A 22,843-nucleotide genomic window follows, 5' to 3' on the forward strand; every position below is an offset into this window, starting at 1 on the left:
TGCTTCCAACTTTGTGTCAACAGTTTGGGGAAGGCCCTTTCCTGTTTCAGCATGACAATGCCCCCATGCACAAAGTGAGGTCCATACAGAAATGCTTTGTCGAGATCTGTGTGAAAGAACTTGACTGGCCTGCACAGCACCCTGACCTCAAACCCATCAAACACCTTTGGGATGAATTGGAACGCTGACTGCGAGCCAGGCCTAATCACCCTATATCAGTGCCGACCTCACTGTGGCTGAATGGAAGCAGGTCCTCGCAGCAATGTTATAACATTGTGGAAAGCCTTCCCAGAAGAGTGGGGGCTGTTATAGCAGCAAAGGGGGGACAAACTCCTTATTTATGCCCATGATTTTACATTTACATTTAAGTCATTTAGCAGACGCTCTTATCCAGAGCGACTTACAAATTGGTGCATTCAACTTAGAATAGCCAGTGGAAGAACCACCCCCTTTTTTCCCTTATTTCTGTTATGGGGGGGGGGGGGGGGTGGGGTAGAATGATCACTGCCATACTATTCCAGGTACCCCTTAAAGAGGTAGGAATACCTGGAATAGTATAACAGCAATCCTTCCACCCCCCCTCCCCCACCCATCGTAGACCCCACCCCAACAAGCAGGTGTCCACATACTTTTGGTCTTGTAGTGTATGTAATTTAGATAACCACATCAATAGGTTTTGCAAAACTACTAAAGGCTACTTGGAACGTGCAACCTGAAAATTAAGTATTTAATTTTGAACACTTGGAGGTGCCCTTTTCCATTGTGTTGTACCGCATTTTGCATAAAGACGGTAGGTAATATCAAGACATTAACTGCATTCAAGTGGACGTAACAAATGTTTAGTTGACTGATTTGGGCATTTGAAGTACTACACTTTAGCGAAAAACTTCCCATTACCTATTGTTACATGATCAAAATAAATCGTTGTCGGCAGGATTCGAACCTGCGCGGGAAGATCCCAATGGATTTCTAGTCCATCGCCTTAACCACTCGGCCACGACAACTTGTTATAACACTATGAAATTACTCGCAATTTAACCCATTCCACTTCTAACTTTCTATTTATTGTTATTTTGAAGACTTTTAGCCATGCCTTGAACTACCATTCACTGTGCTAGCTGCTTCTATTGAAAATGTAGCTATAACCTCGAAATAATTCGACTGCTGCCTGCTAGAGTTCATAAGGCAATGTGCTTGCTTTAAAGAGAAAAGCCTTGGCAAAGACAAACTACAGAGAGCATGCACCAGTACACTAGACATAGTAGGCCTGATCTAAATAGGCTACATTTGAGAGCATAAACCATAGACTGTAATTAAACATAATGTTGCTAGACCCTATCATAAGAGAGGGATTTAGTAAACGGCACAAAAAATAGAAAAAAAGAAACAATGTAGCACCACAACTGCTACATTGGTAGGTTATGAAAAAATGTATGTACTCACTAACTGTAACTGTAAGTCGCTCTAACTGTAAGTCGCTCTGGATAAGAGCGTCTGCTAAATGACTAAAATGTAAAATGTCAAATTTGTCACCATCATTCCATGGTGATGGAACTGTTCTGATGTTCTTCGTTCTGGTCCAGAATGTAGAATGACGCCTTTCATAATATCCACTGTGTGCATCAATAAGTAAACACAATGTTTGAAGAAAAAAATAATTTCCTATCCTATTTTTATAAATGCATACAATTATCCAATGCAATACACAATATTTTATGAGTCTTTTTTGCCATTAAAATAAGCTTATTGAATAACTCACTCTGCATTAGCAAAATTACAAATGGAGTCTCTTTGATAATAACAACAAATCAACTACCAATGGCTACATGATTTAAATGTTGACATATAGTGAACTTCTGCCTAATATGTGATCATATTTGCTGTAACTCTGAAACTGACTTAACAACAATTTGGTTTCATGATTCTGATCTTCCCTGTGTCCGACTACGTACGCTTGTTTATATTCTGGCTAGAATGACGACGTCAGCTGCAAATTGACAACGCTGTTACATTGTAATAAATCGATATTTTCTTGATTTGTATGAATTAGCATGACAAGTGAACGTAAATAAACAATCGTGAGGGCATCACGTTTGCATGGATAACTAATTTTATGAACTAAATGCGTCTACTGTAGAATAGTAGTCACGTGACCTCCATACAGGGCCTGCTGTCTGTTTTCAGTGGAGGGAGAGATCCGAAGAAAAATGGCGACTGCAGGCGACCTAAAGCGGGACGCCGGCCATTCTATTTGAACTTTCTACTAAAAATTGAGCCCGGGGCTTGGTGGGGCTAATTGAGCCTATTGCAACGTTGGTTAGTGTTTCCGAGGGTGCCCGTGTTCTCGGGTTTGCGTGGACCAGTCGCGCGCTAAAATTGAAATTAAAAATAATACATCTACTACAATGCGAGGGAGAAGAGGAAGGCCTCCCAAACAGGCAGCGGAGATGCAGGAGGTTTCCCCTGGGCCAGTTCGTGGTTCGAGAGGGAGAGGGAGAGGTAGCCGTGGTAGGGGAAGGGGACGAGGACGTGGCCGCGGACGAGGTACGGTGGTGGATACCGGCGATACAGAAATTAATCGGAGAGAAAACTACCATTCGTCCAGGGGCCGGAGGAAAGTTGGAGCAACGACGACATCGCGGGGCAGAGGAAGAGGCAGGGGTTCGAGAGGTGGTCGCGGCAGCAGGGGGAGACGGCCACTGTGCAAGGTGGTCTACGATGACAATAGCGACGAGGAAGAGGATAATATTAGTTTGAGGTCGGAGGAAGACGAACTTTTACACGAGAATCCCTCCTCAGACTACGAAGAGGAGGCCGTGGACAATGAGTCCGATTTTCTGGAAGAATTACCAGATGAGGATGATGGTAGCTACTGTACGGAGAGCAGCTTTCGGAGCCATGATAGCACGCACGGCAGCACTCCAGGTAAGTCGGCTTGCAAATGCAATTTAGAAGCATTTTCCAAATACACGCCAAAGTGCCACAGTTTTTATTTAGCACATTTGGGAAGCAAGCTGCATTGTTCAAAATGGAGATTGCACTCATAAACAGGCCTTTGTTTAGGAGCTCTGGTGATCGTTTGCTAGTTCCTGCACAGTGAACACTACTGTCGCCTCGCATGTTTTCTATTATGAAAAATCAGTAACTTTCGGCAAAAATGATCACGCATTTGACGATGGGGATTATTGTAATGCAAGTGAAATTGACGTTTGCGTAATTGCACAATTTTGCATGTAAAATATTATTTGCCCAGGCGTTAGTTCCAGAGAAACATTTAGCTACTTTTCATTCATTCATTTAGAAATGTCCCTTAACATACATGCGTCAACAAGCATGCCATGCTGCACTATTTGGCTACAAAATATCACGATACGATTTGTTCCATTTGTTTTAGAACTGCTCGTGCGGTTTTGATACTTTGTCGCGTTGCCTTGCATCGCATGAATATACTGTTATACAATTACTGTAGTAGATGTAAACAATAAATAGTCAGTTTAATCAACTAGTTGTAATTTACCCCCATTCTTTTTCCTTCAGAACATCAGGTGTTGAGATATATTTCGTGAGATTGTGTTTAAATCAGCTTGACAGTACATCATCGCGCGGTCTTTGTTTTGAAAAGAGGCGCTCTAATTTCACCTGTTGCAGCCTGAACTCATTATAATATCACGTACTAAATTGTACGGTAACCATAGCAAAGCCTATCTATGTAAACAAGCAAGAGCAAAGGCAACCTTCTTTGAAATTATAGAATTGTATAATTGTTGAACTGGAAAGTCAGTCGTTTTGTTGTTGCATGATGTCAAAACATTAGTGAAAGTGACATTAATGTCATTCATGTAGTTTGGACTTCGTGTAGTCAATTTTCAAGCCATTTATGGAATATTAAGCAACCATTTTGTATTTTTCAGGATTATGCCTAAGATTAGTATAAATTATTCTACATTTTCTGATCTCATATGGTGGTGACTAGAATCTTCAAAATATCAAAATTCCACATGTTCCTGTAGACTTGGAATGGATCTGCTGATTCATAATGCAATGCAGAATTATATTTCCATAAAGTTATAGATTTATTGATATGGTATTCATCCTAAAATGTTTGTATGTGAATGTGTTTTATAACTTTCCCCACATCTCATAAGCACAGAAGTGTACAGCCTAGACCACATGGTATTTCTTGAATCATAATTCTATCTCTCCATTGCACCCCAGTGACTGATTACACAAATAACCTCCTACCCCAAATAGGCCCGCTTACCATGTGAATATGGCTGAATTGTGGTTTATGTGCCTTTTCATATGACCTATAATCACACACACACTCATTTTATCACAGTGAGTCACAAATACATGCTTACACATACAACGAGACTGTGCATAGGGTCAGGAGGAATGAAGGCAGAGGTTTTTGTACACAGAGCCCGCACTGGGGGCGGACGCTCAGGGGAGAGGTGCTTGTTGGTCGTTTTTAATGTCACCTCATCTATGCCTACACCCAGGCTAATGTTTGAAATCTAATTTAAAACTACAATATGTTATACCTACCTACTCCAGCTGATATCAGAGGGTGTGGATCCCTGGCTTTATGTTTCAAATTCTGAACATGATCAGGGCCCATATTCATAAAACGTACTGATCTAGGATCAGTTTAGCCTGTTAGATCACAATGAATAAGATTACATGGACAGAGGGAGCTGACTCTAGATCAGCACCCCTACTTTGGCCCAGGGTAGAGTGAGTGAAGGAAGGCCGAATTCTCCACTGCACAGTGAATACTCGAGTACCAGGTGCTAGGTTGGCTTATTTACATTTTAAAAACTTGATTAAAAAAAACATGTATTTAGTAAATCAAAAGTTCTCTTTCCAAAGGGAGAAATACTGTTTATAGAAGAGATTCAGACTTTATATACACCATCAAATCAAATGTTATTTGCCACATGCACCGAATACAACAGGTGTAGACCTTACATTGAAATGCTTACTTAAAAGCCCTTAACCAACAATGCGGTTCTAAGAAAAAAAAGTGTTACGTAAAAAATAGATAAGTCAAAAATAATTAAAGAGCAGCAGTAAAATAAAATAACAGTAGGGAGGCTATATACAGGGGTGCCGGTACAGAGTCAATGTGCGGGGCACCGGTTAGTTAAGGTAATTGAGGTAATATGTACATGTGGGTAGAGTTAAAGTGACTATGCGTAGATAATAAACAGAGTAGCAGCAGCGTAAAAGAGGGGGTGGGGTGGTGGAGACAATGCAAATAGTCCGGGTAGCCATGATTACCTGTTCAGGAGTCTTATGGCTTGGGGGTAGAAGCTGTTAAGAAGCCTTTTGGACCATGGGATTTATGGAAGGGTAAAAAATATGTCGATTTATAACCAATAGGCTATACTTGAAATTTGATACAACGAAAGTAATGCACACATTCACAGAGCTGTTATCAGTAAACAGTAACAAAATGGTTGCACACTCAAATGTGTTGAATAAGAGCCCCTGCCTGTTTGACAGAAACATCGACAGCCATTATGGTTGATGGAAATTGTGCTGCCTGGTTTGGCTCATTCAGTATGTTTCTAGCTTTGTCTTTGTACTTTGATATTGTGGTGTTTCTCAGAGTCTAGGACAATTTTTTTCCTGACCCCGTTTTATGTCTCTTGATTGATTTTAATTCTTTACATAATTTATTTCCCTCTCTCTCCATCCCTCTCTGTCTCAGGTCGGAGGGGCAGACGCCCGCAACGGCCCCGCTCGCCCATCTTCGAGGCCAAGGAGGTGCCCCCCCTGGAGCTGCCCAAGTCCTCGGAGGACCTGCTGGTGCCGGCCAATCAGCTCCTCAACATCTCAGCCGTCTATGAGGTGCTGCGCAACTTCGGCTCGGTCCTGCGCCTCTCGCCGTTCCGCTTCGAGGACTTCTGCGCAGCGCTGGCGGGCCAGGAGCAGTGCACCCTGCTGGCTGAGACCCACACTGCCCTGCTCAAGGCCATCCTGCGCGAGGAGGACACGTCCAACACCACGTTCGGTCCTGCCGACCTCAAGGACAGTGTCAACTCCACGCTCTACTTCATCGACGGCATGACCTGGCCCGAGATGGTGCGCGCCTACTGCGAGAGCGACCCAGAGTACCGCCAGGTGCTCCCTTTACTGGAGAGTGAGGAGTACCCTTACGAGCCCCTCGAGAGCAAAATTAAGGTCCTTCAATTCCTCGTGGACCAGTTCCTGGCCACCAACCTGGCTAGAGAAGAGTTGATGTCAGAGGGGGTGGTGGCGTACGACGACCACTGCAGGGTGTGCCACCGGCTCGGGGACCTCCTCTGCTGCGAGACGTGCTCGGCCGTCTACCACCTGGAGTGCGTGAAGCCGCCGCTGGTGGAGGTACCCGAGGACGAGTGGCAGTGTGAGGTGTGCGTGGCGCACAAGGTGCCCGGCGTGGTGGACTGTGTGACAGAGGCGCAGAAGAGCCGGCCATACATCCGCCAGCTGCCAATCGGCTATGACCGCCACCGCCGCAAGTACTGGTTCCTGGACCGCCGCATCGTGGTGTAAGTAGACAACAACAAACCAACATTCTCACTCCAAAATTATACTGAACAAAAATATAAATGCAACAGGCAGGGGCGCAGCCATGGGTGGGCCTGGCTCCCCAGTGGGTGGGCCTATGCCCTGCCAGGCCCACCCATGGCTGCGCCCCTGCCTGTTGCATTTATATTTTTGTTCAGTATAATTTGTTCAGCCAATCATAATGATTTTTCCCCCACAAAAGGCCTTTATTACAGACAGAAATACTCCTCAGTTTCATCAGCTGTCTGGGTGACTGGTCTCAGACGATCCCGCAGGTGAAGAAGCCAGATGTGGAGGTCCTGGGCTGGCATGGTTACACGTGGTCTGCGGTTGTGAGGACGGTTGGACGTACTGCCAAATTCTCTAAAATGACGTTGGCAGTGGCTTAGGGTAGAGAAATGAACATTAAATTATCTGGCAACAGCTCTGGGGGATATTCCTGCAGTCAGCATGCCAATTGCACACTCCCTCAAAACTGGAGACATCTGTGGCATTGTGGTGTGTGACACAACTGCACATTTTAGTGGCCTATTCTTGTCCCCAGCACAAGGTGCACCTGTGTAATGATCATGCTGATTAATCAGCTTCTTGATATTCCACACCTGTAAGGTGGATGGATTATCTTGGCAAAAGAGAAATGCTCACTAACAGGGATGTAAACACATTTGTATACAACATTTGAGAGAAATACGCTTTTTGTGCGTATGGAAAATGTCTGGGATCTTTTATTTCAACTCATTAAGCATGAGACCAACACTTTACATGTAGGTGATTTATTTCCCAGGTTTCAACTGTACAGGGCAAATGGCAGATAGTGTGTATGTTTCAGCATGATAATGCACAGCCCCATGTCGCAAGGATCTGTACACAATTCCTGGAAGCTGAAAATGTCCCAATTCTTCCATGGCCTGCATACTCACCAGACGTCACCCATTGAGCATGTTTGGGATGCTCTGGATCGACGCGTACGTCAGTGTGTTCCAGTTCCCACCAATATCCATCAACTTCGCACAGCCATTGTAGAGTGGTGGTCACACCAGATACTGACTGGTTTTCTGATCCACGCCCCTACCTTTTAAAAAAGTTATCTGTGACCAACAGATGCATATCTGTATTCCCAGTCATGTGAAATCCATAGATTAGGGCCTTTCAACTGCCCAGTGAGGAATCCCTTTGACAGTTCTATCTGCCCTACAATCAATAGGGCCTTTCAATTGACTGATTTCCTTATGGAACTGTAACTCAGTAAAATCTTTGAAATTGTTGCGTTTGTATCTTTGTTCAGTGTAATAAATAGTTATTACAATTTAATATTCTACCTGGCAGAAAATGGTCAGTTCTAGACAATAGATTTACATCTGAATATTCTGTAACGTTATATACCCTTGGACATCCCTTCTCAAGCAATTGATTAGTTGGATCAGGTGTGATAGGACAAAAATATGCATTTGCTAGGGGCTTTGGAGGAACAGTTTGGGAAACACAGGGTTATGGGATGGGATGATGGGCAAGGGCTGTTGTCTCACCTTGGGCTGTTGTCTAGGAGGGTCTATAATATCCTTGCCCTACTGACACCTTCTCAGTCTTTGAAAGGATGCTGTTGTGGGAAATGTTTGCTGTCCTGACACTAGGAGGAAAATGTGAAAACAGTTGTCATCACAATGTGAAACGAAGACTGAGATACTAAACTGAGTATAGTGTCTAAACTGTGTCCTTTTGAAGGAAATGATGAGTGTTGAAGGCAACTGCTAATGGCTACCCTGGTCATTCTATAGAAAGGTCCTTTGGAGAAAGAATGTGGGGCATATATTTTACACTTTTATCTAAACCAGTGTTCCTTAGGTAGTCTAGTGGTTAGAGGGCCAGTAACTGGTGTCAAGGTGAAAATCTGTCTGTGCCCTTGAGCAAGGCACTTAACCCTTATTTGCTCCAGGGGTGACATACTACTATGGTTGACCCTTTACCTTGTCCTTGGGACATTTTAGTTTTTGGTCTTGCACTACACAGCTGATTCAAAGGATCAATTCATCAAGCTTTGATGATTTCAATCAGGTGTGTAGTGCTAAGGCAAAAACAAGAATGTGCACCCCTTGGGGTCCCCAGGAACAGGGTTAAGAAACACTGATCTAAACATTATTTACAAATGATACAGATTGGTGTTTACCGTCTGGGTATCTCAGCCTGTCGCACCTCCAACAGTGCTCTTAGGTCAGCTACAGGATAAAAACATTTTTGGGGAGAAGACATGCAACTTCTATGAGACATGTTACGTGTATAATGGCAATATGAAGAAGAACAAGTTTGGCAGTGCTGACTAAGATTGGGGAGGATCGATTCCCCTTGCTACCCTATAGGCAAGCAACAGGGACTTGAATTTGATGCACACTGCTGATGGGAGCCAGTGGAGAGTGTGAAGGAGTTTTAGACAGTCTGGTAAAGGGACACAATGGAGTTGTTAACTGTGACAGAGGTCTTGGCGCAGGCCTTTCCAGGGAGGAAGAGCAGCTTCTCTTGTCAATGTTGAGCTTGAGGTGGTGGGCTAGCATCCAGTAACTCCGTGTGATTGGCAAAGTCTCAGGAACGCTTGCGTCAGGTCCCAAATCACTCCCTACCCCTCCCCTTGGCCCTAACCATTTGTTTCTACAGATCTGTAAGGTGTGAGATCCGTCATTGCACTGGTTATAGCCTGCCTGCCCAGACCCTACAGATCTGCAAACATCGAGGGGTTAGGGCCATGGGGGATGGAGCAATTTAGGACTGGCGGAGTGAGCGATTTTAGGACTGGCTTTACAAAGCATTTAGATCTAACTTTCTTGCCTGGTCTTTGAGATGTCTTGGGTTTTTAATCCAGTGGACAATGACATAATGTACATTGCTCTGACACAACCATAAAGTACATGTTAGGACTAGTACCACAAAATATGTTGACATGTATTAAATGAACTGCCAGTTGGTAGATGCAAAGATGATCTTTACCTGACCAGCCATCCTGCCTTGTGTAGGGCTTCAGGAGGTATAGCTATTAGCTGGCTACAAGCCTCAAAGGTGTCTCCATTTTAGCAAATAAATCTCCCACTGACAAATGTAGCTGGCTAGCTAGCTAGGATCATTCTATTAGCTTAGCTAACATTGCATTAATGAAATAAGCATTAGTTAGCCAACTAGCTAGCTAGCAAGCTAGATGAGTTGTTTATACGTTGGCTAAAAACTAGCTTTTACATTAGTTCATTTAGCTATACAAGCAAGCTAAAACTGCACACATCTGAGAAGAAGGCATGTCGACCAGCTGACAGCTTATTATGCTAGCTAGCTGATTCAAGGGTGAGCCGAGAGACATCCGCACGAACGCATCCATCTACACAGGATTATTCACAACTAGCTAACAGGCTGGCTGCTAATGCAGCAATCGCTATGCTAACTCTTGCCGTTCCAACCTGTTCCTAAATTTACCCGACACTAGCTAGCTAGCCAGCCAGCAAGTGATCATTACTTATTTATTCATGTGTACAGTGTCAATTTCAATCAGGCACTGACGTTATCCAGCTAAGAAACACTGATAACCCGGAATCAAAATTGAAGCAGAAGCGCGAGCAATTGTCCTGTGATCATGTTCAAACTGTGAGCTTTTTTTACATGACAGATGGCACTCTTTTAATGATTTTATTAAAACGTTTACATTTACATTTTAGTCATTTAGCAGACGATTTTATCCAGAGCGACTTACATCACTTGTTTAGCTTCTCTGGTAAGGTATAGAAAGGCCAATGCCTCACTTGTTTCAAGGATAATGACAATGTAAACACACATATTAGTAAGCGATAGCATATAAGCCAGCTATTAAGCACTAGTCACAGATGGTGTGGTAGCAGACTCCTTTAACCTGAGAGGAGAGTGTCACACACACCCACGCACACACAAACACACCTGAACAGAGGGATTCGGAGGTAGCCTTCACTGTCTCATTACCGCTGCCACTCAAGATAGTGTCCTTCACCGGGTGCAGTGTAATCGATTTTCACTATCCCCATGGAGAGAGCGAGAGAGGGAGAGAGAGAGAGAGAATGTGTGTGTGTGTCTCGAGTGGGTGGTTGCATCCTGAGAGGATGCTGACTAGACTGTTGGAATACAGCCAAAGGCTATTGAGACCCAGGCCTCGACCCTGCTGTGCACAAAGCTGTCAAATGTGTCATTTTGTCTATGTCTCATGCATGCCTAGTGTGTGCAAAGGTTTTACAACTTTAATTTCCATATAATCATGTTGAGTGGCGCAGTGGTCTAAGGCGCCGCATCGCAGTGCTAACTGTGCCACTAGAGATCCTGGTTCGTATCCAGGCTCTGTCGCAGCCGGCCGCGACCGGGAGACTCATGGGCGGCGCACAATTGGCCCAGCGTCGTCCAGGGTAGGGGAGGGAATGGCCGGCAGGGATGTAGCTTAGTTGATAGAGCATGGCGTTTGCAACGCCAGGGTTGTGGGTTCAATTCCCACGGGGGGCCAGTATAAAAAAATATATATATATATATATATATATATATATATATATATATATATATATATATATATATATATAAAAAATATATATATGTATTCACTAACTGTAAGTCGCTCTGGATAAGAGCGTCTGCTAAATGACTAAAATGTAAAATGTAAATGTTTTCCATATACTAATAATAATAATAATAATAATATGCCATTTAGCAGACGCTTTTATCCAAAGCGACTTACAGTCATGCGTGCATACATTTTTTTTTTTTGTGTATGGGTGGTCCCGGGGATCGAACCCACTACCTTAGCGTTACAAGCGCCGTGCTCTACCAGCTGAGCTACAGAGGACCACAACAGTGTTTTATCAGTGTTTTCCATGATTGCAGCTAAGTCAATGTTAACTTAAAGGGCAATTCCACCACTTTTCAACCTCATTTTCATTATCTCCAGCACAATACCAATGTCTACATACAGTGTATGTGACAACGGCGCATTTCTACGTTCTACCTGATGACATAATCAAACGATTTTCAAACACTGTGACATTCACGGTGACGTGGAGCAATAAAATACCCTCCCTCTGGCTAGAAACTCGTTGCAGATTTTGAAAATCGCTGTTTTTCTTACTTTTAATCCTACCCTGTGATGTCACAGAGAAGCATTTTTTTGGAACCTTTCTTCTTATCTTTGTAACCACAGATCATAGAAACGTGCCGTTTTCACATATCTAGACACCGGTATGGTGCTGGAGATGATGAATATGAGTTTGAAAAGTGGCGGAATTGCCCTTTAAGGAAAACTGGCACCATAGAAGACACTGAAAGAAGAAACTTGTATTAAATAGTTGTTACTACTATGTCCTTACAATGTACAGTAGAAGGTCTCTGTGGTAAAAATGTTCTTCATTCTACTGCTCTTCATTTGATGATGGCATCAATTAATCAAAGACCTCGATCTCTCTCTTTCTCCATCCTCTTTCTCTCCTACCCTGTCCCCTCCATCTCCCTATTATCTCTCTCTCCCCTCCTCTTTTTCTCTCCACCACCTCCATCCCTCTCTCGCTCCTTCCCTCCACCCCAGTGAGGAGGACGGCGAGCAGGAGGACAAGACCATCTGGTACTATAGCACCAAGGTACAGCTGGCTGAGCTGATCGACTGCCTGGACAAGGGCTACTGGGAGGCCCACCTGTACGCCACGCTGGAGGAGATCAGGGACGAGGTGCACACGCACATGGACATCACCGAGGAGCTCACCAACAAGGCCCGCGGTGCCAACAAGTGCTTCCTCACCGCCGCAAACGGTAAGAGATGTGGACACGTTCAGATAGGGCATGTTTGTTCTACATAACCTATATCTATCTGACATGTTGCATAAGGTAGAATAGAAATCTCTCATTACATTTCTGCAACATTTGCCTATTGAACGAGGCCTAGGGTGCACACACAGGATTTGGGATTTGTTTTCTTATTTTATTCTAGGACTGGTATTGTCATTTACAGTCATTTCAGAAGGAGATTTGAGCATTTGTTTGCATAGTTATTTACTATTAAACTACCGGTATTACACACTGACAACTTGCCTATTGAATGCAGCTCTCTGTACGCTGTTAGATAACTAACTTATAAATGCCCCATAGCACACATCCTATTGCTTCCTTTGAAGTTTATCATTGTGTTACCGTCATTGGAAGGGTGAAAGCTTTACATTGAATCTATTGAGACCCCGGTGAATTTTGAGCACATTTCAGTAGGGTAAAGCTGTTATGTATTTGTTTTTACATTAGAAAGTAGGTTTAGGCTTTTTCGTCAAATAAGGCAGTTTGGTCATGTCCCAAATTGCACCCTATTACCTATGTAGTGCACTACTTTTGACCAGGCCCCTTAGGACTCTGGTCAAAAGAAGTGCTCTATACAGAGAATAGAGGGGGTACTTCAAGTCAATGATTGGTTGTTTTGGCTGTTGCCTGTCTATGAGGGAAAGGAGCTCAATTACTGCAATGCCAGCCTCAATGGAGTAGATTGTCCCAATTCAAAGAGATGATTTTGATTTGTAACAATTTTGCTGTCATTTCCATCAGTCATTGGTTTTGCCTCTTGACAATGCTCAGTGGTTTGGAGAGAGCTAATAGCCTACTACTCTATTTACCCTTCAGTTCCTCCCCTATGATGAATGAATGGTGTTAAGTGATGAGCAAACACTTACTCTGCCTGTGTCCCAAAATGGCACCCTATTCCATATGTAGTGCACTACATCTGACCAGGGCCCATAGGGTGCCTTTTGGGACGCAACTACTCTCTGTCTCTTGGTGTGTGTGATATTCATCATCGGTATAATTTTCTCTGTTCGGTTGGTTCTAACAAGGTTGCTGATTTGCATCCTGCCCATGGCTGAACCTCTCAATGTTGTCTGCCTCTGAGTTGGTAACGTGAGGGTGCTGATCAGCGCGGCAACACACACACACACACACACACACACACACACACACACACACACACACACACACACACACTTATTTTAGATCCATGGTATTGGGTGAGTGTATGGGTTTTGCAGTTATGACTCATGCAAGTTGTATACATTAGCATTTTGTGTGCGTATGTGTATGTGTGTCTGCACGTTTGCATATGTGTGGAGGGATATGCACATCATGAAAGGCTTTAGATCGAGTAGTCCATACAGTGAGGGGAAAAAAGCATGTCAAAAATGTTATAAATTGATTTGCATTTTAATGAGGGAAATAAGTATTTGACCCCTCTGCAAAACATGACTTAGTACTTGGTGGCAAAACCCTTGTTGGCAATCAGAGGTCAGACGTTTCTTGTAGTTGGCCACCAGGTTTGCACACATCTCAGGAGGGATTTTGTTCCACTCCTCTTTGCAGGTCTTCTCCAAGTCATTAAAGTTTCGAGGCTGACGTTTGGCAACTCAAACCTTCAGCTCCCTCCACAGATTTTCTATGGGATTAAGGTCTGGAGACTGGCTAGGCCACTCCAGGATGTTAATGTGCTTCTTCTTGAGCCACTCCTTTGTTGCCTTGGCCGTGTGTTTTGGGTCATTGTCATGCTGGAATACCCATCCACGACCCATTTTCAATGCCCTGGCTGAGGGAAGGAGGTTCTCACCCAAGAGTTGACGGTACATGGCCCTGTCCATCGTCCCTTTGATGCGGTGAAGTTTCCACCTCCATGTTTGACGGTGGGGATGGTGTTCTTGGGGTCATAGGCAGTATTCCTCCTCCTCCAAACACGGCGAGTTGAGTTGATGCCAAAGAGCTCCATTTTGGTCTCATCTGACCACAACACTTTCACCCAGTTCTCCTCTGAATCATTCAGATGTTCATTGGCAAACTTCAGACGGCCCTGTATATGTGCTTTCTTGAGCAGGGGGACCTTGCGGGCGCTGCAGGATTTCAGTCCTTCACGGCGTAGTGTGTTACCAATTGTTTTCTTGGTGACTATGGTCCCAGCTGCCTTGAGATCATTGACAAGATCCTCCCGTGTAGTTCTGGGCTGATTCCTCACCGTTCTCATGATCATTGCAACTCCACGAGGTGAGATCTTGCATGGAGCCCCAGGCCGAGGGAGATTGACAGTTCTTTTGTGTTTCTTCCATTTGCGAATAATCGCACCAACTGTTGTCATCTTCTCACCAAGCTGCTTGGCGATGGTCTTGTAGCCCATTCCAGCCTTGTGTAGGTCTACAATCTTGTCCCTGACATCCTTGGAGAGCTCTTTGGTCTTGGCCATGGTGGAGAGTTTGGAATCTGATTGATTGATTGCTTCTGTGGACAAGTGTCTTTTATACAGGTAACAAACTGAGATTAGGAGCACTCCCTTTAAGAGTGTGCTCCTAATCTCAGCTCGTTATCTGTATAAAAGACACCTGGGAGCCAGAAATCTTTCTGATTGAGAGGGGGTCAAATACTTATTTCCCTCATTAAAATGCAAATCAATTTTATAACATTTTTGACATGCGTTTTTCTGGATGTTTTTGTTGTTATTCTGTTTCTCACTGTTCAAATAAACCTACCATTAAAATTATAGACTGATCATTTCTTTGTCAGTGGGCAAACGTACAAAATCAGCAGGGGATCAAATACTTTTTTCCCTCACTGTATATGGTAGTGCTGTCAGTTATTTTTCGTTTTTTAAACAATTATTTGAATTTCATTTTGTTGTGTTTTTTTCTCAGAGCTCAATGTTCACATTGCGCTGCAGTTTCTCTAGAGATAAATCAGATCCAGCCCGAACTGTGCGATGTAGTAGGGAGTTGTAGTTTCCAACATGTCAATGTTCTACATAGTTTAGCGCAGAAAACATGATAATTAACTACCATGACCATAATCCATTGTACAGCTACTTGTCTGGTCTGTTTCTTTTATGCGTGCTGTGCTACGGAAGAACAGAAGAATGCGCGATCAAGAGGGGATACATAGAGAGCAGTTTCTTCGCGGTATCTCTACCTGAAAATACATGATCTAAGTGATTTGATAGTTGGTATTCAGCAGTCATAAAAGCCTTATTTACTTTGAAGAACTACTAAAATAATGATTTTGTCAGACAGCATAGGTAGCAGCTTTATAGAGATGAGATGATGACTTGGAATGAAATAATAAAGTAGTCCAATAAAACAAATGTAATATACACAACAACTGAAATATTTTATTAAGTGATGGGCAGTCACTACCGTCATGGGACTTTTATTAATTGTTTTATTCTGTGTTTTAGCATTCAACCCACATAATGCATAGTGCATTTAATGTTACATTTTTAGAAATAAAACAATATAATCTAACCGAAACCGAACTGACCTCAAAAAGTACTAATCGCTCAGCACTAATGTATGGCACTAGCATACCGCTATCCCTCTCCCCCCTGCCTCTGCCAGATTATCATAGTGGATTTACCCTTCCTTCCCAAAGCAATATCCAAAATATTTCCAAACCCCTCGTATTTGGGTAAGTAGGTCCTGATCAGTGGGGCAGTGGCAGGTTGGCTGGCTGGTTGTGTTTGAGTGCCTCTATCTCCTCCTGTGCTGGCTGTAGGCTCTGGGGGCTCTGGCATTGCTCCAGCAGGCTTCACTGGGAGGAGGTCCAAGATGCAGGACTGAATGTCTCTGAGGCAGAGAGAGAGGGGGAACGGGGGAGAGAGAGAGATGGTCGGATAGAGAGAGTCAATGGTCATTGGTGGGGTGGGTTCGCGGTTAAGGGACAGTGGAAGAATATGGATGCAAAAGGTCAAGAAACAGGGGGATGAGAGAGATGGAGAAAGAATGACGGACATAGAGGAGGAGAGAGGATATGAAAGACGAGGAGGGACATGGCTGTGCTGGGTGTCCTCCTGTCTTCTATACGTAGCCAAGTTAGCCAAGCCAGTCCATCTAAGCCAAAGGTCCCTGTGTGTGAGGGGCTCAACTGTCTAACACCAGAGAGCCTGCCAATGACTCCTCCTCTGTCTCTCCCTCTCTCTGCTCCCTCTGTCTGTACCCCCGTCCCTTCCTCTCGCCCTCCCCCAGTTACATGAATACTACCCAGTCATGTCGAAGGGCCATAGGAACCAGTACAGCCATTCCATGACAACTTTACTATCCAGTCCCAGTTTGGCTGCGCTCCAAACAGTTTCCTCCTCTCCTTCATGACAACTGATCTGATTTAAAGAACAAATGGGATGGTTGAATGTGATAGGGTGTTAAGGCTATCCAATCCTTTTACCTATCAGTGGTCTCGAGGTGACGACAAGAATAGGAAGCTGTTGTAACAGCTGAGGCTTTTTAGATTGGGACTCGTATCTGCAGCCTGGTCCTAGATCTGTTTTATGTTTGACATGGCAATGACCGTAGGACTTTGTTATACAGTATAAACAGATCTGGGACCAGGCTACTGTAACTGTGCCATGGTGATGGACACGGATAAGGGACTGAGATCATGTTCTCTGTTGTTGTGCCTCCCATTTGAGAATTCATGGTTTGAAATCTCACCAGTGAGTCTACTTACGACACACTCCTGCACACACACTGTGGAAATCACATTATGTCTGAAAGAGCCTTTTACACACTTCCTCTCTCACACGCACGTAGACAAACACACCACACACACACACACACACACCATAAGACACTGGCATTGGCAGAACGATGACAGATCCCAGATTGGGCCCCCTAGGAAGACTCATTAGGCTGCTGTCAAGGCTTCTCCACCACACACACACACACACACACACACACACACATGCTCTCCAGTGACAAATGACAGAGGAAGTAGGCTGTCGTTGATGCCTGATATATTAAATAACCTGTTTCATCACAGAGTACGACTTCAATCTCTCAGCATGTGGTCCTGCGAGAGAGTGGAATTCACACATTCATACAGGCTCATTTCTTTGTTTTACCGCATTGAGCAGTTGTATAAGCCATGATGATTTCTCATTATGCGGCTGTCATTTCAGATAAGTTTCATTTTGAGGCAGTGTTCAATTCCAAGCACAGCTGGGTGCTAATGTGCTCATTACCAGACAGACTACATGGCCATTCCTATAGTATAGCCCAGAGAAAAGCACAGTTAGTAGCAAGCTTTCAAACATACGTTTGAATGTTTGATTCATCTGGCATATTTGCGCCATGGTCAAATAAGAAAATGTATTGATTAAGTGTACTCTGTTAGTGTAGGATAAAGCGAATGCGTAGGCTGACTGACTCTCTACACACCATTGCTTGCTGGCTAGAATACGAAGAATGCTCTGTGAGTTATTGCTGTTTTATAGGCTAGTCAATAAAACAGGAGTTTATGCTCAGGCAGTATGAGACAGTCAAGGTGTAGCTCGGGTGCATAACTCAGCGCCTTGATTTCTGCAGTCCTGCTGGTTTCAATTTCTAGCTGACTAATTCTCTAATAACTCAGACATTATTGTGTTGTCCTTGATAGTGTTTAGTCTATATACTGCTAGTTATTTGGTATTTTATGGCTGAATGTTTATTTGTTTTATATATATGTATATATATGTATATAGTTTTCCCACAATTAAACATTTAGACATACATAATATGTATTTTAATTATCTAATCAATTAAATGAATCAATCAATCTGTGACATCTCCTTTCTCCAGAGGAGATCCTGGACCGGCTGAGAGCCAAGCAGGTGGAGGAGCTGGAGGAGGTGAAGCGCCGGGCGGCTGAGGAGAGGGAGAAGGCGGAGGCACAGAAAACTCTCTGGAAGGAGGAGGGGACGGAGGGGGGAGAACCCAAGGAGAAGACTGATGACCTAGAGAAGAAGGGAGAGGAGGTGGTAGCAGTGGAGGGCAAGGCTGAGAAGGACAATGACCAGGTGACCAAGGAGGGGACCACCATTACAGGTAAGAGACACACACACACACACCATCTAACTAAAGCTACTGCAACACCATGCTCCAACAGGCTCTACGGGCTGGGTGTGATATTTCTGTGTCTGGATATAGAGCGATGTAGGCCTAATTCATTATTGATCCGTTTCCCACAGCTCTCTTCTCTTTCTGTGCCAATTAGAAATCCCTTGTGTTGCTTGTCAACACATCGGAGACCACTTTGTCAACTTAAAACAATGCCTTCAGCAATACTGCTGATAACCCCTCGGTAATAAGCGTCCTCACACCAAGTTTTACACAATGCCTACTAGTCTTATTACAATACAACATCTTCTATATACCCACGCTGGAAGTGCTTGTTGTGCATATTCCATACATGGTCTGGTACATACACTTTGACCAACTCTGTTTGAGATGTGTAATTTTATTGGCCGCCATCTTGGCATCAAAAGTTCCAAGGTAATTACATTCTAGCGAGAATGCAAATTTGAATAGAGTTAAAATGGTGTCAATATGTAGGACAGTTTGCCAAACTCTGAATATCTGCGACTCTGATTGTAGCAGAGCTGGCTCCCTCTACTGGTGAGGGCTCCATCCCAGAGGGGAGTAAGCCTGATCTCCCGGCTCCACAACCCACCCTCCCCGCAACAGAGGCCCCCAGCCCTGCCGTCGGGGGGCAAGACCTCCCTGCCGGGGCCCGAGAGCCTGGGGACGAGGTCCAAACCAACATGGAGGGCGTGCAGGAGGCTGAAGGTACCAAGGGGGTGGTGTCACTGTGAACTTTGAACCCCATTCATCAACCCTCTCCATTCACTCGCCATGCTTGGGTTGTTCCTCTCCTAACATCCCGCCTTCCCCTTTTTGCACCGCTCTACCCTTGGTCGCTGTCCCTCTTGCATCCCTCATTTAATTCGCTGTCAAGCACCTCAATAATTTATCTTGCAATCAACAGGATTTTTCAACACTTGCAAACACCTGAATTTCAGCTTTGGTATTGAACGCTTGTCACAACTGTGCTGAATACCTGCTTTTAGTTCATTCCAAAAGAACGTTTTAAAGCTAATTGCTTTGATGTGCAATCAGGCTGAATAGCCTGGCATGAATCACAATGACTTTCAGACAAAGCATTTCAGTTTGAACCTTGTGGGTGCTATTATCCAATCAGCACAAATGCATTGCTTCTTGTTATCATTATCATCAGTGTGCCCACTGTTGGATGCTTGCCTCAGAGAACATGGCTCATTGTGAAGAACCATCATGGCTGCCATGATTCAATATCCATCTTCATGTGTTGCATTTCTAAAAAGAGCTTCACCTTTATTGTACTAGTGGTGTAAAACCAAGTGTCTTGGGTTTGGCCATATGTCACATTCCTGTCATGTTGACGCTGTACCCTCAATCTTTCATTGGATTGGTGTCTTATCTGTTGACATCCATATTCACCTCTGGGTAGACGTTGACCTTAGGCTCAGATCTAGGATCAGCCTTACCCATCCCTCACCATTCAGAACTGACCTTGGATCAATGTCTAGGGGCAACGTCATCCTACTCATTTTAGATTTACATTTTACTCATTTAGCAGACGCTCTTATCCAGAGCGACTTACAGTTAGTGAGTGCATACATTATTTTTATTTTTTTTCATACTGGGAAACAAACCCACAACCCTGGCGTTGCAAACGCCACGCTCTACCAACTGAGCTACATCCCTGCCAGCCATTCCCTCCCCTACCCTGGACGACGCTGGGCCAATTGTGTGCCGCCCCATGGGTGTCTCGGTCGCGGCCGGCTACAACAGAGCCTGGATTCGAACCCGGATCTCTAGTGGCTTAGCTAGCACTGCCTTAGACCACTGCGCCACTCGGGGTGATTAGTCATGCCTTTAATGCATGGGTCCCGATCATTATTACTATGAATCATCATAACCCTATTGGCTGTGTAAAAGGTTGTGTGTGGGCACTACAGGAATGACACGCATGCAGCTTCATGACACTAGAGGGAGCTATTGCATGTCATTTTAACTTTGAACTTGCTCTTGACAAGGGGCTGTCTGTTGGGTCTTCTCTTGAGAAGTCCACATCCCAGGCAAACAAAAATATAGATTGTATTACATGCCACAATCCAAAATGCATTAAAAAGATAGGCACCATATAATCTCTGGATTCCCTGGTGCTTATCCATTCATTTGGGTCGAGGCATATAGCTGGATCTACATACATGATTGTGTGGGATGTGGACTCTTGACATATGACTAATTTTGACGTCTGAAAATATCTGTCAAACTTTGATTTTGCAGTATACCATCCCTTTAAAGCATGATTTTAAATAGTGACTGACGTTGTGTTTTAGAGAAGGCAGGATCTGAATCTAGCTCTCCTAGTGGAGAGGGGGTCTCAAGCCTAAGCCAGCCACCTCAGCCCGGTGGTGAGGAGAACAGCAACAGCAGCACCATTGCCAGGGAGTCCCCCAGGGGCCCGGAGGAGCCCGACCTGGCCGACCGGTCCTCTCAGTCCTCTGTCAACAGCCAGGACGACCAGGGGGTGAACGGCGAGGCCGGTGGTAAGCGGTTGGCAGTCACTCCGGGCGGCCGCATGGTGACCCGCCTGCGTAACCCGGAGAGCAAGCTGAGCCAGCTGAAGAGCAAGAAGGTGGAGGAAGCAGTCCACGAGGCCAACAAGGGCTACAAGGAGGGCAAAGAGGTGATCACTATTAATCTACAAAAAAATACTTTTTAGCCATTGCATTCATAGCTATCCTTAGGTTGTTGCCTGGTGTACTAAACTTTGTTTGAGATTACTTTGTATTTTTCGTAATCGTGGGCCAAATATTTACATCTAAAAATATCATGCATTTATTTCAATTTGAGTGTCGCTTGTCTGTTATCAACCTATCATGTATTTGATTTACCTTTGATTTGACCCTCCTCTCCTCACTCCAGGTGCTGGTGGTGACCCCGGCGGGCGACGTGTCGCGCCTCAGCACGCGCAGTCTAACAAGCAAGGAGGTGGTGATGAAGGGCACACTCAGCCACTTCTTCAAGCTGGGCCAGGAGGGCAAGTACCGTGTCTACCACAACCAGTACAGCGGAAATACGCTGGCCCTCAACAAGCCCCAGCACCGTGAGGACCTGGACAAGCGGCGACACCTCTCGCACAAGGTAAACTTAAGTTAAACTTTAAGATAAAACTTATTTTAAGATAACTTTAGCTTGCACACAACTGAAGGAGTCAACATAAACTTGAACAGATAAACACTTGCGCTAAGTTTTAGATTCAACTGTTTAAAGGGATACTTTGAGATTTTGGCAATGAAGCCCTTTTATCTACTTCCCTAGAGTCCCATGAACTCGTGGATACCTTTTATGTCTCTGCGTCCAGTATGAAGGAAGTTAGTCGTTTTGCGAGCCAATACTAACTAGCGTTAGCGCAATGACTGGAAGTCTACAGGATAGCAATTGCGCTAGTTAGCAACTTTCTTCAAACCGCACGCTGAGACATAAGAATGGTGTCCATGAGTTTGTCTGACTGTGGGGAAGTAGATAAAGGGCTTCATTACCAAAAACTCTGAAGTATCCCTTTAAGTCTTTGTTTCCTCCTTTCAGTTGTCTTTGTATCTTGTACAGTACTGGCCCTCTATCCTTGTTTGATTTGAGCTGTTTTTTTCTTCTTCAATTTTTCTAATTGTTGCTCCTTCTTAATGCATGTTTAAGTTTGTTTTAGATGTACAGTGCTTTGTGATTTCCCCATGTAATGAAAAGCGCTCTACATATAAAGCTGTTATTTTATTATTCAGTTTTGCATGACGCCGGCAGGCGACTTCAAGTGGAACGGCTCCATCCACGGCTCCAAAGTGCTGACCATCTCCACGCTGCGCCTCACCATCATCCAGCTGGAGACCAACGTGCCTGCACCCTTCATGCACCCCAACTGGGCTTCACACAGGTACGGCTGGAATGTGGGCTCTGGGGGTTTTTGAGAGCCTAGTTGGTTGATTTACAAGTTATGAAAGAATATGATCTAAATGTTTTTAACCCATAAGAGTCTAAGCCCTGTCTAAGTCAGGGGAGGATGGAGGGGGGGTTCTACTAAGCTATATGGAATTGTTTTAAGAAGGTCATACCAAGGATCATTTAGCTATTTGATTTTGAATTTTAAGACTGTTTGAAGTATCAAAACAAATGTATATAAAAAAATATTTGATGAAAAAGTATTTTTGGCCTTACTGCTATTAGCCCATAAAAAGGTGTTGAATAACAGATTCACTACATGGAACAACAGTCCCCACAATACATCTAAGGGAAGTTTCTTCTGAAGTGTCTGTCTGTCTGAGAGATATAAGAAAGATCAGGATTAGAATTTTTTTGGGGACATGTATTTAACCCCTAATTTTTGGCATTAAACAGTCTCCATATATACTTCCATACATTTTTTCAATTGGTACCGGGGGACCTTCAGACGAGTCTTGTGA

General features: G+C 44.1%; 1 protein-coding gene across 1 annotated transcript in view; it reads left to right on the plus strand.

The window, feature by feature from the left end:
* Window positions 1-2,220: 2,220 nt before the first annotated feature.
* Window positions 2,221-22,843, plus strand: part of LOC311113660 (nucleosome-remodeling factor subunit BPTF-like) — a 48,537-nt gene continuing 27,914 nt past the window's right edge. The window contains exons 1-8 of the mRNA XM_084156936.1: window positions 2,221-2,925; window positions 5,717-6,539; window positions 12,122-12,342; window positions 18,144-18,389; window positions 18,939-19,130; window positions 20,726-21,075; window positions 21,315-21,533; window positions 22,169-22,317. Coding sequence (XP_084013062.1) covers window positions 2,406-2,925; window positions 5,717-6,539; window positions 12,122-12,342; window positions 18,144-18,389; window positions 18,939-19,130; window positions 20,726-21,075; window positions 21,315-21,533; window positions 22,169-22,317 — 2,720 coding nt within the window. The 5' untranslated portion in view covers window positions 2,221-2,405. The remainder of the gene's footprint in view (window positions 2,926-5,716; window positions 6,540-12,121; window positions 12,343-18,143; window positions 18,390-18,938; window positions 19,131-20,725; window positions 21,076-21,314; window positions 21,534-22,168; window positions 22,318-22,843) is intronic.

The sequence above is a fragment of the Coregonus lavaretus genome, assembly GCF_964263955.1.
Source record: "Coregonus lavaretus genome assembly, chromosome: 40".
NCBI lineage: Eukaryota > Metazoa > Chordata > Actinopteri > Salmoniformes > Salmonidae > Coregonus > Coregonus lavaretus.